Raw genomic sequence first — 17,198 nt, 5'->3', positions numbered from 1 at the left:
ACTGATGTTCACAATGATAACCCCACGTAAACAAGCTAAACTGAACAGAATGACCTCATTCACTCAGGAAAAGGCTAACTTGGCGTGGAGGATGGAGCACACTGTCTTCCACTCCTCTGGAAACTTGACACTGACTCAGGAAACTGGTCAGCCTGAGGCTCGGAGCCTACGGGCCCGGGCTTCACCCGACACCCAGAACAAAATGGAAACGTGTATTGGTTATAAACAGGAGGTGACAGAGAGAACGCTTACAACTAGAAGTGCCGGCACGGAGCCGAGCTTGACTGCGTAAATTTTCTCATTGAATCCTCACTGTTACTCTACGAGGAAAAGCCTTACTTATCCCCACTTTACAGGTGGAGAAATGCAGTCACGGAGCGGTCGAGTGGCTTAGGCAAGCTCCCACAGCTAGGAAGTGGTGGGCGGAGCTGGTCTCGCAGGAATTCTGTCCTAACCCAGCGGTCCTGTCCAGCCTTCCACATCCCAGGTTCCTCAGACATGGCTGGGAAGGGACAGAGAAGGAAGCAAGGGCTGCGCCAGGAGAGGAAACGCTAGCTGAGGGTCAGGGCCTGAGCCTGTGCTTGGATGCCCTCCAGCTGTATGCCCCTAAGGTGGCAGCCTCCTGCAAACGCAGAGGAACCGTCCACACCCTCCCTGTTCTTCACCGAGTCCCAGAGACCTGAACAGGTGACCGTGATAAGGATACGGTAACCATGGTGACCGTGAGGGCCAGCGTAGCTCTCTCCGCGGCTCCTTTCACTGCGTCCCACACCGTGCTCTCCTCCCGCTGTTGAGAGCCAGCCAGCTCCGCGGAGGGAAAAGCGAGGTCAGGTCCCTGAAGGGCTGCTTCAGTGCTGCACGCCTTCAAAGCCCGAGGTCATGCTCTGTGTTTTAATCTTCTTGCGTGGTGCTGGGTGGTGAATGGTTTAATCTTTAATCTGGAGGCACTTATTGTCACCGTTAGTTCATTAAGTGTCTTGCCGACACTTAATTTACATCCTCTCAGGGATGCTTGGCGTGAGCTCCGTGGTTCTTAAAATAGTATTTCATGTAGCTGAGTGCTTTCACCTATATAACCACGCCTGCACCAATCCCCATGGGAGAGCATTATTCCCACTTTACAGTTGGGGAAACTGAGGCTTACAAAACCCAAGGGACTAGGCCCAGCTTGTGCTATTCATAGGTGGCGGAGCTGCCCCTCAGACCCTTACTTTTCTGATGCCAAGGCCAGAGGGCTTTATTTGGGCACACAGAGGCTGCCCCACGACCCCGGCAGCTACAGGAGCGCCTGTTCTCGAGAACTGAGCTCACCGCCGCGTGTGACCGTGCGTGTCCCCAGGGACCCAGCCCATGGCTGTGACCGCGTGTGTCCCGGGGACCCAGCCTACCCCTCGAGTGACCGCACGTGTCCCAGGGCCTGGCCTACTGCTGTGGGTGACCGCGCATGTCCTCGAGAACCAAGCTCACCGTCACGCGTGACCGCGCGTGGCCCCGGGGGCCCAGTGGACCCCTCGAGTGACCGCGCGTGGCCCCGGGGCCCGGCCCCCGGCCGTGACCGCGTGTCCTCGCCCGCAGTCAGCCCCAGCAAGGAGATCAAGACCGCGTCGGCCGTGCGGAGGAGCAGCATGAGCAGCTGTGGCAGCAGCGGCTACTTCAGCAGCAGCCCCACCCTCTCCAACAGCCCCCCGGTGCTCTGCAACCCCAAGTCTGGTGAGTGGCCGGCGCTGCCGTCTGCCCGAGGCTGTGGGGACGCGGGCGGCAGCTGGCTTCCTTACGCGGTTATCTCATTAAGTGGAGGGGACGATCGGGGGGGGATCTAGGTGCGTGGTGCGATTTGGGGGCACCTCCTCTTGGATGGGGGCTTCCCGGCAGCGCTAGTGGTACAGAACGCCCCAGCCAGTGCAGGAGACGTAAGGGATACGAGCTCGCTCCCTGCGTGGGGACGATCCCGCCCCAGTGCCCGGAGAATCCCTTGGGCAGAGGGGCCTGGCGGCTGCAGTCCAGGGTCACAAACTTGGACACGATGGGCCCTGAGCAGGCAGGCGCGCCTGGGCGAAGGAAGGGAGGACGCAGGTGTGCAGACGGAGAACTGGGATGCAGTGCGCACCCCGTGACGGCTGCGGCTGACCCCAGGTGGCGCTCTGGAGTCGGGGGGCCTTGGAGACGGGCCCCTCTTGGGGGAGGTGGCCAGGCTGTTAGACCCTCACGCTGACCGGCCGTTGGATGCTGGCCGCCCCTTGGAGCGGGGCATGGCCTGGGGAAGTCGGCTCTCTTTGCAGACAGGGTTCCCAGGACAGCTGCGAACACCGGCCGTCTGAGGGCCTCCGCGCCAGCAGCACCAGCTCCGGGAGCAGCTGGCTTCTGCGGGAGGGTTTGAGCTGCGCCCCGCAGGGGCGGTGCTGCTGCCCGGATCCTAACTGATGCTTGGATCTGCCAGGTCTCTGCACCCACAAGGGAGAAGTGCGGAGCTCTGCAGCCCAGCTACCCTTGCAGAGGACTCTGCCTGCCTTGCGGTTTCAAACTCTACTCTTCAACCTCCATAGACTTTATGTTCCAGAAAAACAACAACCCAACAGCCTAGGCACAAAGATTGGTGGTGAACTCGCACTTAGACTGAGTCACTCCTCGGCCCCACAGCAGCCTGGACCCAGGGCTGCCTCCGCCTTCTCTCTGCCCCTGACCCCCTCCTTCCCAGGAGTGGACTGTGGTCCGCTGGGGCCAGCGTGGCCTCAAGGACACCTTCCAGGCCGCTTGTGTAGCGCCCGGCCCCGCGTTCAGTGTGGCACCTTCAGGGAGGAGGCTCTTCCTTTGTTCGTGCTGAGTCCTCACCAACAGATGCTGCAGATACGAGGAGGAGAGGTCACGTCCCCATCCTTCACTGAGCAGATCATCTCGCTGAGAAAAAAGTAAAAAGCTTTCATTAGAATGAGGACAAATAGGTGTTGTTGAAAGGCTTTAAGAGAAAACAGTCGTCTAATGCTGCCTTCTGTAGTGGAGGTCTAGCTCTTGGTATAAAGTTTTAACCTGCAAATAAATGAAAAAACTTGCTTCCACACTGGCTGGGAGATCTTCGTGCACCCATATATGACCAAGTGTTTTAGTTACTAGCGCATTGCTGATAAGGGAGTATGAGAAGAACCTTATTGTTAGAAATCTCATGTTTGAAGTCCTAATGGAAACCGAACACTCTTAAAACCAAAGGAGTTCCACTTCCGGACAGTGTCAGTTGCGCTAAGGTCGCTGTACGTGTTTTGATTGCTTGGCTGAGTAGGGACAGTGTCAGTTGCACTAAGGCCGCTGTACGTGTTTTGATTGCTTGGCTGAGTAGGGACAGTGTCAGTTGCGCTAAGGCCGCTGTACGTGTTTTGATTGCTTGGCTGAGTAGGGACAGTGTCAGTTGCGCTAAGGCCGCTGTACGTGTTTTGATTGCTTGGCTGAGTAGAAGGTTGCATCTTTTCCGCTTTCTCCTTGCCCCCCTTGGCCCAAAGGGGGAATTTCACTGACGTGCAGACAGAAATGGAAGGTTGAGTCTCTAAGGACCAGAACTGTCAGGACTTCGTTGTGGTTGGTAAATCCTACCTCTACGTTCTGACAAGCTCCTTTTTCAACTCTTTAGTGGATTCACAAGATGGAGGGAGTGATTTTTTTTTCCCTCAAGTAGGTAAGCAGGCTTCACGGTAAGGCATTTAATCATTGGGTATCCATCAGCATATATTTATAATACTGTATGTAAATCGGAGAAGGCAATGGCACCCCACTCCAGTACTCTTGCCTGGAGAATCCCATGGACGGAGGAGCCTGGTAGGCTGCAGTCCATGGGGTCGCTAACAGTTGGACACGACTGAGCGACTTCACTTTCACTTTTCCCTTTCATGCACTGGAGAAGGAAATGGCAACCCACTCCAGTATTCTTGCCTGGAGAATCCCAGGGACGGTGGAGCCCGGTGGGCTGCCGTCTATGGGGTCGCACAGAGTCGGACACGACTGAAGCGATTTAGCAGTATGTAAATGCCCTAATCCAGATTGTGTGCTATAAAAAGTATTACAATCAGTATCATTGTGATGAGTAAATAAGTTCTCAAGGGTATGAGAAGAGCAAGCTAGAAATGACTCCTTAGGTTTCAAAGTTTCTACACATTTTAACATAGGAAAGAGCGACAGTGTATTAAATGGTCAGCATTGTTGCCAAGTATTACAATATAGTGTGACTCAAAGTCACACTGAGACATCCCCTGACACCTGTCAGAAAGGCTGACATTGCAAACAACACATGTGATGCATGTTGGTGGTCATGCAGAGAAAGGGGCCATCGTGCGCGGTCGGTGGGAATGCAGACAGGCGCAGCCACTGTGGGAACCAGTATGGTGACTCCTAAAAGAAGTGAAAGAACTACCATGTGATCCCGCAGCTTCACTTCTGAGTGTCTATCTACGGGAAAGGAAAACGCTCCTTTGAGATTTTGTTTGCACCCCCATGTTTATCGCAGCATTGTTTATAATATCCAAGACATGGAAGCAACCTCCATGCCCGTCAAGGCATGAATGGATAAAGGAAATGTGATATAGATCACACATACACACACACATGCAGTGGAATGTTATTCAGTGATGAAAGTGAAGGAAACTCTGCTCTTTGCAACAAAGTGGATGAACCTTGAGGTCGATATGCTAAGTGAAATGTCAGACAGAGTGACGGATACCACCTGATTTCACGTGTATGTGGAACCTAACAGAAGCCTCATACATACAGAGAACCAGCTGGTGATTGCCAGAGGGGCTGGTCAGTGGGGGTGGGAAGGTTGAGTGGGCAAAGGGGTGAAGGGGTCAAAGGGCACACGTTTCCAGTCTCTAAGCACGTGCTGGGGAATGCAGTATACGGTGTGGTGACTGCAGTTAGTAATGCTGTGTTGTGTACTTGAAAGTTGCTAAGAGGGTAGACCTTGTTTTCTGTTAGTATTCTTGTTTATTTGGGTGCACTGGGGCTCAGCACAGGGGACCCTTAGTGGCAGCAGGTGGGATCTGGCTCCCTGACCAGGGATTGAACCTGGACCCCCTGCTTTGGGAGCTGAGGGTCCTAGCCACTGAACCACCAGAGAAGTCCCCAGGGTAGATCGTAAAAGCTCTCATTTCAGTAAGAAAAAGTTTGTAGCTACATGAGGAGATGACCTTAACTGGATTAGGTGATCATTTCATAATACATACATCATTATGTTGTAACACGAAATGAATCTAGTGTGTCAATTATATCTCAATAAAAGTAGACTGTGTCATAGGATATGGTGGCTGGTGTCAGATATCACAGTGCAGTGTGATCCCGACATCCACCCCATAAACCCCAGACAGGACCTGAGAGCTGAGGAGGGCTTAACCGACAGGAAGTAAAAAGGCTGCAGTCCTCAACCACGGGCCCCTCCTCTCCCCTCCTGACCATCTGCTGAGAGCTACTGTTCTTGATCTCAACCTTCTTGCTCTGTAAGGGAGACAGTAAACCCATGTCCTCCTTTATGAGCTTTCTGAAAGCAAGAGCGATCATCCCTGTGCGCCGTCGGGTCAGCGGGACGCTCCCCGTCGCCCTCGGCTGAGAAAGAGCCGGGCAGGGCCCCGCCCAACGGCCTGGCCTTGCCACCTTTTGTCCTCCACTGCCCGCTTGGCCCAGGCCTGGCCTCTGGCCCCCGAAGGCCCCGCAGAGGGGGTGGAGGCCGCTTCGCCGTGTTGAGCTCCGGCCCGCCCCTCCACTTTCGCCGTGCGCTCGGCTCATGGTGTCTCTACACCAGGTCAGACGGCCCCCGCCCCCTGCCTCCGGCTGCCTGGGCCGCCGCGGCGGTCTCTGCTGCTCTGGCTCTGCCTGAGCACCGGCTGGACAGGGCTCATTTTGCCGGGTGTTTAGGCTGCCAGTCAGGAAGGGACCGCGTCTTTGCCGTCTGCTGGAGCCCGGCGGTGGTCTGCTGGGAACATGCGGCCGTGTTGGGGCTTCTGCGCCCTTTCTCCTGAGGGTGGGCAGTGGCATCCACGCTTGAGTTTGCCTCTTGGGTCCGTTTGACGCTGAGGCCTTGGACACAAGCTCCGTCACTTTCCTCAGCTTGTGCTTCCTCCCCAGTAGACTCGGGATAAGGATGAAATGACCCATTAGTTCTTGTGATGATGAAACAGAGAATGTCAAGTGCTGAGCAGAGCAGCCGGCATGTGTTAAGGATGCAGAAAAGCTCCCCGGTGTCAGGGTTCAGGGCCAAAGGCAGTGCGCGCACAGCCTGGGACTTGAACGAGGAGCTCCGCGGAGCTCTGGTGAGCAGCATGACTACAGTGTGGTGGGGGTGTGGCTGTATGGCATTAGCTCTGGAAACGTGGCTCTCACCCTGCCAGAGCCGGGACTCCTCTTAATTTTGGCATGTCGAATGCCTTGTTGTTGTTGTTACTTAGTCACTAAGTCGTGTCTGACACCTTTGCAACCCCATGGACTGTAACCCACCAGGCTCTTCCGACCATGGGATTTCCCAGGCGACAATACTGGACTGGGTAGCCATTTCCTTCTCCAGGGGATCTTCCTGACCTAGGGATTGAACCCGAGTCTCCTGCATTGCAGGAGATTTCTGCCCATCTGGGAAGCGTTGAATACCTCCGTTCACTTCAGAGGCTCAGTCGTGTCCGACTCTTTGCGACCCCATGGGCGGCAGCACGCCAGGCCTCCCTGTCCATCACCAACTCCCGGAGTTTACTCAAACTCATGTCCATCGAGCCGGTGATGCCGTCCAGCCGTCTCGTCTTCTGTCGTCCCCTTCCCCTCCTTTTCCCTTCTCCAGGGGATCGTCCCAACCCAGGGATTGAACCCAAGTTTCCCACATTGCAGGCAGATTCCTTACCAGCTGAGCCACAAGGGAAGCCCGTTGAATGCCTATTTGGGCTTGAAAAAAAGAAATTCAAGACGCCCCTCGGCACCCCTGCTCCCCCCCCCTCGCTCCGTCCCTGCTTTCTGTAAGTTAGGGTTAGGGTTGTTTTCGTTTGCTGATATTTGCTGCCTCTGTTTGGCTAGAGTTGTAAACTGGGAGGCAGGGCTCTTCACCACTTTGGGTCACTGATGTCACAGTTGAGGCATTCAGGACGTTTCTCCTGAACGACTGAACCGAGGGCTGAGAGGGTTTGTGCCCTGACCCTGCGTCTGTCTTACAGTGTTGAAGAGACCCGTCACTTCTGAGGAACTCTTGACTCCCGGGGCTCCGTATGCGAGGAAGACATTCACGGTAGGCTCCTCCTTGGGGTTCTCCCCCGCTCTGCCCGCCTGTCTGGAGCATGTCAGCATGGCGGCATGTCCATGTCGGGTTTAGGGATGGACTTGGAAAGGTTCTCCCAGTTCTGCTTTGGTTTTGAGCGTCATTATGACAGTGTGACTTTCTTGACCCTTTGGCAATAAAATGCATTAGGACTTGACACAATTTATTATTATTAATCCAACATTTCAAATCGCTTTTGATGTTTCCCTAAAAAAAATTCATTATGTACCTATTCTAATATAATGACAGATTTAAAGGCAGGTGGTAAAACAAATAATGCCAACAATCCCTTTCAGCACTATAGTTAATTATAAAAATTATTTAAAGCATGTTGTTGTTTAGTCGCTAAGTCACATCCAAGTCGGCAAAAGAGTGTTTTGCCACTCCATGGACTGTAGCCCGCCAGGCTCCTCCGTCCATGGGATTCTCCAGGCAAGAACACTGGAGTGGGTTGCCATTTCCTTCTCCAGGGGATCTTCTGGACCCAGGGGTCGAACCCACGTCTCCTGCATTGCAGGCAGATTCTTTACCACTGAGCCTTCAACGAAGCCCTATTTAAGACATGAGGAAGTCTTAAGGTAGAGAAAGAAGGTTGTTCTGTGATGACCAGTGATGCTTTTGACAATATTTTAGTGCCTTGAATTACAGAAGGACCCTGTTTGGATGTCATACCTACCTGTGACCATCTGCCCTCTCTTGGAGGATCTTCAGCCTGCCTCCTCCTTCTTCTAAGGCCCCCTGGTTTCCTTCAAACAGAACCCAAGTGCTCCGTTTCTCATTTGTTTTTTTAAAGAATTTTGAAACATGAACCATTTTTAAAGTCTTTATTGAATTTGTCCCAATATTGCTTCTGTTGTATGTTTTGGTTTTTCGGCCGTGAGTCGTGTGGGGTCTTAGCTCCCCGACCAGGGATGGAGTCCACACCCCTGCATTGGAAGGTGGAGTCTTAGCCTCTGGACCCCCAGGAATTGAACCCGCAGCCCCGCATTGGAAGGTGGAGTCTTAGCCTCTGGACCCCCAGGAATTGAACCCACAGCCCCGCATTGGAAGGTGGAATTTTAGCCTCTGGACCCCCAGGGACGCCCCCAAGCTCTCTGCTTGACCTCACCTCCCCCAGTTCTGTCCACCTGCCTCTGTCTCTCGTCTCCTCACACCTACATCAACGGCTTCTTTAAAACTTCTTCTCATCTTTTCTTTAGTCTTCTAATGTTTGTTTTAATACCTCAAGGTGGGGAAAAGCTTTCCACTCGCATCCATGCTGCAAACATTTGTCAAGGACTGGAGCTCATTCTGAGCAGAATTAAAGCTGGTTGGGTCCATTCATAGCCAATCAATATGAAAAAAGCACTGGTAACACGTCCACAGCAGAGGAAAATGTAAACTATACATTTGGACGTGAAATCATATATAAAGAACTACTAGTGCCAAACCCTAAAGCCAACAAAGTACCTGATAAAGAACTCCTCCGCTCTTCCCTGCTGGTCCAGTGGCTAAGAATCCACCTTCCAATGCCGGGGACATGGGTCTGATCCCTGGTCTGGGAAGATGGCACATGTCATACGGCAACTAAGCCCGTGCTCCACAGTTACTGAATCCGGAGCGCCCTGGGGCCGGGGCTCCACAACGTGAGAAGCCACTGAAATGAGAAGCCCGTGCTCCGCAGCTGGAGAGCAGTTCCTGCATGCAGTGGCTGGCACAGCCAAAAATACGTAAGTCAAAGAAGAACTTTCCAGACAAGCAAAAACAGAGTTTATGAATACTAAACCTGCCCTGAAAGTCTTCAAGAATGGTCAGAAAAACGTCATTTGCTTCTCTGCTTTCCCTCCGTCTCTGGCATTCCAGAGACAGCGGCGTGTATTTTTTAGGTATATTTCTCTTTGGTTTTGCATGTCAGCGCTAGCATTGCTAGTAATTGATTGTGAATGGCTGCCGTCTGTATTTCGGCTGGGGTATGGGTCTGGGAGCTGCCCAGCAAATGCAACTGCCGATTCTAATTACAGTTCTGTCGGGAAGAAGCAGTCTTCAGTTCCAAACAAATTTTGGACCAGAGTTGACTTGAAAACGAAGAACTTTAAGTCCTTTTTCACTGTCTTTTCTTGGTACATTAAATTGTGTTTCAAGAAAGCCAAGACTGTTCATGTTTCTCCTTCTCAGTAATTGAAATGATTACTTTCGAGTTCAGGGACGTAGCAAGATCATGAGGAAAGCATCCTTTGGATGCAGGAGAAGAGAAATTGGACCCGGAGGGAAATTTCAACTGTGTTTTTCAGATCATCTAACCTTTCCGTTAGAGTCTGACGGTCAACTGCATGGCAGCCTAAGAAAGAAGCCATCTTCCACTTGTGTACGGGGTTCACAGAAGCACCTTCCTTCCGCCCACAGGTGTTTCTCGGCCGCACCTTCTGCGTAAACGTGTGAGCCTGTTTGTGACGGAAGCAGGCTGCTCCGTCCCGACGGCGCGGAGATGAGCCGGAGAAGACTGCCTCCGGCGGGCGTTCACTCTTGGGTCTTCTCTCCTGGAGGCTGGGCACCAGGGCCGTCTGCGGGTTGCTGACTGTGGTTTTCCTCCCTAGATCGTCGGGGACGCGGTCGGCTGGGGCTTCGTGGTGCGCGGGAGCAAGCCGTGCCACATCCAGGCCGTGGACCCCAGCGGCCCGGCGGCGGCGGCGGGGATGAAGGTACCGATGCGCGCGCCCGAGCCTCCGTCCGCCCCGTCTGTCCCGCCTCCGCCTGTGCTTGCTCCTTCCTGCCCTTCCTTTGCCCTTTCTGAACGCGGTTGAGTTGAAGCCAAGAGCCTAGGAGGTCGAAACTAAAAGAGCGCGTTTTCCTGTCCCTCGGACTCGACCTCTTTGTTTCCTAAATCTCCCTCAGTTTTTTGTTTGTTTTTTACATTTCTCTCCTTTACCAATACTTAATTTGAAAAAAGAAAGGTTCCTTTTGCTTCTTTTTTTTTTTTTTGAGTGACAGAAACATTTTTATTTTATTAATTTATTTAACTGGAGGCTAATTACTTTACAATATGGTGGTGGTTTTTGCCAAACATTGACATGAATCAGCCATGGGTTTACATGTGTCCCCATACTGAACCCCCCTCCCACCTCCCTCCCCATCCCATCCCCCTGGGGCCTCTCAGTGCACCAGCCGGGAGCACCCTGTCTCACGCATCGAACCTGGACTGGCGATTCGTTTCACGTATGATAATATACATGTTTCAATGCTATTCTCTCAAATCATCCCACCCTCGCCTTCTCCCACAGACTGCAAAAGACTGTTCTATACCTCTGTGTATCTTTTGCTGTCTCACATATAGGGTCATCGTTACCATCTTTCTAAATTCCATATATATGCATTAGTATACTGTATTGGTGTTTTTCTTTCTGGCTTACTTCACTCTGTATAATAGACTCCAGTTTCATCCATCTCAGTAGAACCGATTCGAATGTATTCTTTTTAATGGCTGAGTAATATTCCGTTGTGTATATGTACCACAGCTTCCTTATCCATTCGTCTGCTGATGGACATCTAGGTTGCTTCCATGTCCTGGCTATTGTAAACAGTGCTGCGATGAACATTGGGATACACGCGTCTCTTTCAATTCTGGTTTCCTCGGTGTGTATGCCCAGCAGTGGGATTGCTGGGTCATATGGCAGTTCTATTCCCAGTTTTTTAAGGAATCTCCACACTGTTCTCCATAGTGGCTGTACTAGTTTGCATTCCCACCAACAGTGTAAGAGGGTTCCCTTTTCTCCACACCCTCTCCAGCATTTATTGCTTGTAGACTTTTGGATAGCCGCCATTCTGACCGGTGTGAGATGGTACCTCACTGTAGTTTTGATTTGCATTTCTCTGATGATGAGTGATGTTGAGCATCTTTTCATGTGTTTGTTAGCCATCTGTATGTCTTATTTGGAGAAATGTCGGTTCAGTTCTTTGGCCCATTTTTTGATTGGGTCGTTTATTTTTCTGGAATTCAGCTGCAGGAGCTGCTGGTATATTTTTGCTTAACTATTATATGAGAACTCCACTGCCTTTGTTCTACACAGAGTACATACTTGTGGTGTTTATGCCACCGATAGAGCACGTTAAGACCATAAGAAACAGCAAATAGTGAGAAAAAGAACAAGAGTCATGGCGTTTGGAAGAAAAGTCATGGCGTTTGGAAGAGGAGTTTAGTGTTTTTTTTAACCAGCTGTTTGAATAAGTTTCATAACATCTCATTGCCTGTTTCCTCCTTTTGGAAATGATCATTGTATTTCATTCTGCTGTTTTATGGATTAGGTATGTTGAAACACTTGAAAAGTGCAAAGACCTACACACACATCAAACAATTGAGTGAATTGTGTAAGATTTTTGAAAATAATTTTTTCCTATTTTGTGCATTAAAGTAATGAATATAGAGTTAAGAAATTTTGGAAAATACACACAAGCAGGAAAAAAAATTATAATTGCCTATCATCTTTACTGAGAGATATGTACATTTTTAAGCAGCACTTTGGAAGTATAATTGACATAAAGTGTATAGCTGTTAACATCTTTATTTATATTCTTCCAGATTTCTTGTATGTACATAAATTATATATACATTGTTTTTATTTATAAAGAAATATGGTATAAGAGGATATTGAGATCATTGGTTTTCTGCTTCAAAACACGTTTATCTCGCAGTTTTGTCCTGTCTCACAGAGGGTGTTTATCTCTTGCTTATCTGGGATCATGGGCAGATGCAGAAGATGTGAAAGCCACAGGTTGTGGCTTTATGTCTCCAACACTTTCATCCATGCCCATGAGTCCCTCTTCTAGAGCAAGAGACCAGTGGAGCAGCAGGTGCGGTTTGGGTCTGCACTGCCCTGATGCCCAGCGCTTACCCCCTGGCAGTGACTCACCTTCTGGACAAGAGAGGTGGTCTGCCTAGACCGCACAGGTGAGCCCAGAGCAGGGATTATCGCCGGTCTGGATGATTGATGCCAGGTTTGGGATTGACTGCCCCCTGATTTGAACACCTCCTTCATACAGGGGCCTCTCTGGTGACTCAGAAGGTAAAGAATCTGCCTGCAATGCAGGAGACATGGGTTCAATCCCTGGGATGGGAAGGTCTCCTGGAAAAAGGAATGGCAACCCACTCCAGTGTTCTTGCCTGGGAAATCCCGTGGACAGAGGAGCCTGGTGGGCTACGGTCCATGGGGTCCCAAAGAGTCAGACACGACTGAGCATAAGCAGTTTCCTTTCATTCAGGGGCACAGGCGTGTGCTCTGGGCATGTTCCATGGGCCTCGTTGGCCGAGTTGCCTGTACGCAGTGGGCACGGTACCAAGGAACCCAGAGCAGGAAAGTTGGCAGGGAGCATTTGTCTCTGTGCCGAGGCTGAATTTTTTCATTTTCTAATGGGACTCTTGGCTGTAGGAAGAGTTTCATATTTTGTTTCCACAGTAAAGTACCTCCGTATAAATTGTTTTTGGCAGAGGGCGTCACTTCTGAGCGCACACTCACTCGCATGGCGCTTTGACTCAAAGCACATTTCCTTTGGGGAAAGCGATGGATTTACGTTGCAGCTAAAGACCTTGGTTTGCTTGCTGCTGCTGCTACTAAGTTGCTTCAGTCGTGTCCGACTCTCTGCAGCCCCATAGATGGCAGCCCACCAGGCTCTGCCGTCCCTGGGATTCTCCAGGCAAGAACACTGGAGTGGGTTGCCATTTCTTTAGCCAGGTGTATTTCATTGACTTTAGTTCATCATTGTCGATTAATATGCATAACTGTTCTAGATGTTGTCAGTTGCTTTATTAATTAACTCCTTGATATATCTACCCTGATTGATGGGTAAGATGGTGTATTTTTGTCAGTTTCAGAAGCTAACACTTCATACAGTTTATATTATTAGTTTGTCAGGGGGGTGTACAAAGGTTTTTGTATGTTTTAGGGCAGTACAGAATTCAGCAGAGCTACATTTCCAAACTTGCATTATACAGCTCTCTAGTCCAGCAAAATATCCTGTCCTGAGGTTTTGTGAACAAAACAGTTTTCAACTGTTGCACATTTTATTCCTGTCTCGAAAATTTACAGAAAAGCCTATTAGCATACTAAAAATGCTGGGAAATTGAGCCAAAGGAAAAAAGTTTGTTTAAATTATCTAACACAACATGTATCATTTAATAGAAGCACTGAAATGGAATCTTAAGACTAAGATACAGCCCTGTTCTAAAAGACTGCTTTTGATCAAACTCTGTATTGGAGTGAATGTATTGAGATGTATTTTTGAGTTGTACTGTTGGCTAAATGAAAATGACAGAGCAGAGTGAAAGAAGTCAGAAAGAGAAAGACAGACGTCATATATTAATGCATTTATATAGAGGCTAGAAAAAAGGTACAGATGAACCTATTTGCAGGGCAGGAATAGAAACACAGATGTAAAGAATGGACCTGTGGACACAGAGGAGCGATGGGGTGGGGAGGCTGAGGGTGGGATGAACTGGGAGAGTAGAGCTGACATATATACACTAGTGAAAGTGACATAGACACCAGTGACATATACACTGGTGACATATACACCAGTGACAGTGACATATACACCAGTGACATATACATTGGTGACATATACAACAGTGACATAGACACTGGTGACATATACACCGGTGACATATACACCAGTGACAGTGACATATACACTGGTGACATATACACCAGTGACATATACACCAGTGACATATATAGTGACATATACACCAGTGACAGTGACATATACACCAGTGACATATACACTGGTGACATATACACCAGTGACAGTGACATATACACCGGTGACATATACAGCAGTGACATATACACCAGTGAAAGTGACATATACACCGGTGACATATATAGTGACATATACAGCAGTGACATATACACTGGTGACATATACACCAGGGAAAGTGACATATATACACTAGTGAAAGTGACTTATACACCGGTGACATATACAGTAGTGACATATACACCGGTGACATATACACTAGCGACGTATACACCAGTGACATATACACCAGTGACAGTGACATATACACCGGTGACATATACAGCAGTGACATAGACACTAGTGACATATACACCAGTGACATATATAGTCACATATACACCAGTGACATATACACCAGTGACATATATAGTCACATATACACCAGTGACATATACACTGGTGACATATACACCAGTGAAAGTGACATATACACTAGTGAAAGTGAAACTCGCTCAGTCGTGTCTGACTCCGCGACCTCAGGGACTATACAGTCCATTCTTCAGGCCAGAATACTGGAGTGAGTCACCATTCCCTTCTCCAGGGGATCTTCTCAACCCAGGGGTTGAACCTAGGTCTCCTGCACTACAGGCGGATTCTTTACCAGCTGAGCCACCAGGGAAGCTACGATGTGTAAAATAACAGCTAGTGGACGGAGCTTGGCTCGGTGCTCTGTGATGACTGGGAGGGGTGGGGGTCCAAGAGGACGGAGTGTGTGTGTATGTATAGTTGATTCATATTGTTGTACACCAGAAATAAACACAACATTGTAAAGCACTTGTACTCCAATTTAAAAAGTTTTAATGAAAATGGCAGGGAACACCACGCTCTTCCACATAATTTACTTGTGTATATTTATTTGCTTAGTCCATTACTTTGTTACAGAAAATGGTGGATAGATGATTTCCTATTTTTGCCATATGCATTTGTTATAAAATAAGTTCTATGAAAAGCCCTTGTGTAACCCAGTCCTGGAGGCTTGTTCCCACTGACCTGTCGCGTTACGGCTGCTCTTGACTTCAGGGCAGTGTGTGTGGGCGGCAGCGCTGGCCCTATGAGAGCCTGTCCTGGGGCAGGAGCTGGTGACCTGGGCAGTGATCCACCCGCTTGGTCTGGGTGGTAGACGCTGCTCCAAACTCTGGCCAGACGCCTTTAGCCTTACCGACTGGCACAAGCTACCCTAAGACAGTGCAAAGCGCCCACCTTGGCCGCCCGCGTTGCCATCTCCCAGAAGAGCAGGCTCGCCCCTGAGGCAGAGCCCGCGTTCTCCTACTTTTCAGTGTAGACAGCGCTTTGCGTCTGGCCCTCTGTGACCTTCCCATCCAGCGGAATTTTCCTACTTTTACCGTGGCTGCCTAATTTCAATCCTTTCCTTGCCAAAACAGAAACTGTGCTGTAACCAGGTTTTGGTATGTTTATCATTTCTCAGTTTTAGTTTACTTTGGAGCTTGGAAACTTTTCAGCGTCAGGGCACCTTTGTGTGGACAGGACAGGCCCGCACTGGAGAGCCTGGGTGCTGATTCCCCTCTTAATGCTTCTTGATCTTTCTGGACCCAGAGAGGAGCGCTTTGCCTGGCTTAAAGGGAACCCTTAGTCCATGAAGGTTTCCCAAGTAGCTCGGTGGTGAAGGATCTACCTGCCAGTGCATGAGATGTGGGTTCGATCCCTGGGTCGGGAAGATCCCCTGGAGGAGGGCATGGCAACCCACTCCAGTATTTTTGCCTGGAGAATCCCATGGACAGAGGAGCCTGGTGGGCCACAGTCCATGGGGTCTCAGAGTCAAACACGACTGAACGACTGGGCAAACATGCTTAATCCATGATGAGGTGAAACCGTTGTGCCTGTATTAGAGTTTCCTTCTCTAGAAGTTCTGGAGGAGCTCCAGAGAACATGCCTGCTTAGGGAGAGTGAAGAGGATCACCCGCCTTCTCCTCTGGATAGGGTTGGCGGAGTCTATGACCTGCCCCCACGCCCAGGGCCTCCACGCCGCTGACCCTGCAGCTGGGGGCGGCTCAGGCAGCTGAGCTGCGGTGGGGATGTCGCTGAGACGCAGGCCAGGGAAGCTTCCAGCCTGAGTTCCGCTGGAAATGGAATCGACTCTTCAGAGTTTCAGTCAAAAGCCTTTTACATCATCTCCAGCTTGTTAGAAATTTTGTTTTCACTTTCTGTTTTCGTTCTTCCCTTCCAATCACCTCCTCCTCACGCAGTCATAGCACGTTTGTCCCAAGACACCAAAAAGGGAACAGGTGTTACAAGAGGCGCCAAATATAACCTTATTTTCGGTTCTGTCTGAATCAAGACTCAGGTAACAAAGACGCCAATTCATTACACCTTTTCTGATAAAGTTTTTATACTCTTTTCATACTTCTCTCCTCTGCTTTCGAGCCTGGAGAATAATGGTGATAGTATCATCGGAATTCTCACTTGATCCACCATCTTTGAATTCAAAGTTACTTTTTAAAGTAATTTTATTATTGTTATTGTTTTTATGGTGGCGTTTTCTTTGATGTTTATTTACTCATCTTGCTGAGTCCGGCCCTCGTTGCCGCGTTCCAGCTCTCCAGCTGTGGCACACAGACCTGTTGCCCTGCAGCGCGTGGGAGTGTAGTCCCCGACCAGGCATCGAACCTGCATCCCTGCATTGGAAGGTGGATTCTTAACCACTGGAGTGAAGCTGAAAGTGTCTGCTCAGTTGTCTCTGACTCTGTGCGACTCCCTGGACTGTGGCCTGCCAGGCTCCTCTGTCCATGGGATTCTGCAGGCAAGAATGCTGGAGTGGGTTGCCATGCCCTCCTCCAGGGGATCTTCCCGACCCAGGGATCGAACCCGGGTCTCCAGCAGTAACCACTGGACCATCAGGGAAATCCCAGAGTTGTTCTTATTTTGAAAGTTCTTCTACCTGAAAAATGAAATCTGCAAACCCCTGGCATGGAGGGCCTCTGCTTGGCATGGCAACTCTAGAATGGAGCATGAAACATGGGAACCACCAAAAGCTGAGTCGCCCCACGCCATGCGTTTTCCTCTGAAAGACTTTGGTCCCTACACTTTCCCCTCAGTGGCTGCTTTCATCCTTTAGGGATTCCATTCAAGTAGCTTCTGGTTCATTTCAGCGCGATGGGGAAAGGAGGAAAGAGAGAAAAGCGGTAACTTCCCGGGTGTCTTCTGTGGG

The 17,198-nt window shown here is 49.9% G+C and overlaps 1 protein-coding gene and 1 long non-coding RNA gene across 3 annotated transcripts in view; one reads left to right on the top strand and one right to left on the bottom strand.

Moving 5' to 3' along the window:
- The window catches only part of DEPTOR (DEP domain containing MTOR interacting protein), a 153,947-nt gene that overhangs the window by 100,820 nt on the left and 35,929 nt on the right, over positions 1-17,198 (top strand). For both annotated transcript variants that reach the window (XM_081504805.1, XM_081504806.1), the window contains 3 exons: positions 1,576-1,710; positions 7,164-7,234; positions 9,838-9,942. In XM_081504805.1, the coding sequence (XP_081360931.1) occupies positions 1,576-1,710; positions 7,164-7,234; positions 9,838-9,942 (311 nt within the window). The remainder of the gene's footprint in view (positions 1-1,575; positions 1,711-7,163; positions 7,235-9,837; positions 9,943-17,198) is intronic.
- On the bottom strand, positions 2,530-9,644 carry LOC145511477 (uncharacterized). Its single transcript, XR_014057889.1, has 2 exons — positions 8,714-9,644; positions 2,530-2,895 (listed from the first exon to the last, which is right to left on the bottom strand). It is a non-coding gene; the product is annotated as an uncharacterized LOC145511477 (long non-coding RNA).

This window comes from Giraffa tippelskirchi, chromosome 6, assembly GCF_054371585.1.
Source record: "Giraffa tippelskirchi isolate mGirTip1 chromosome 6, T2T-mGirTip1v1.2.pri, whole genome shotgun sequence".
NCBI classification, from domain to species: Eukaryota; Metazoa; Chordata; class Mammalia; order Artiodactyla; family Giraffidae; genus Giraffa; species Giraffa tippelskirchi.
The sequence above is the reverse complement of the archived record's forward strand: the minus strand, read 5'-3'. Positions and strand labels throughout refer to the sequence as shown.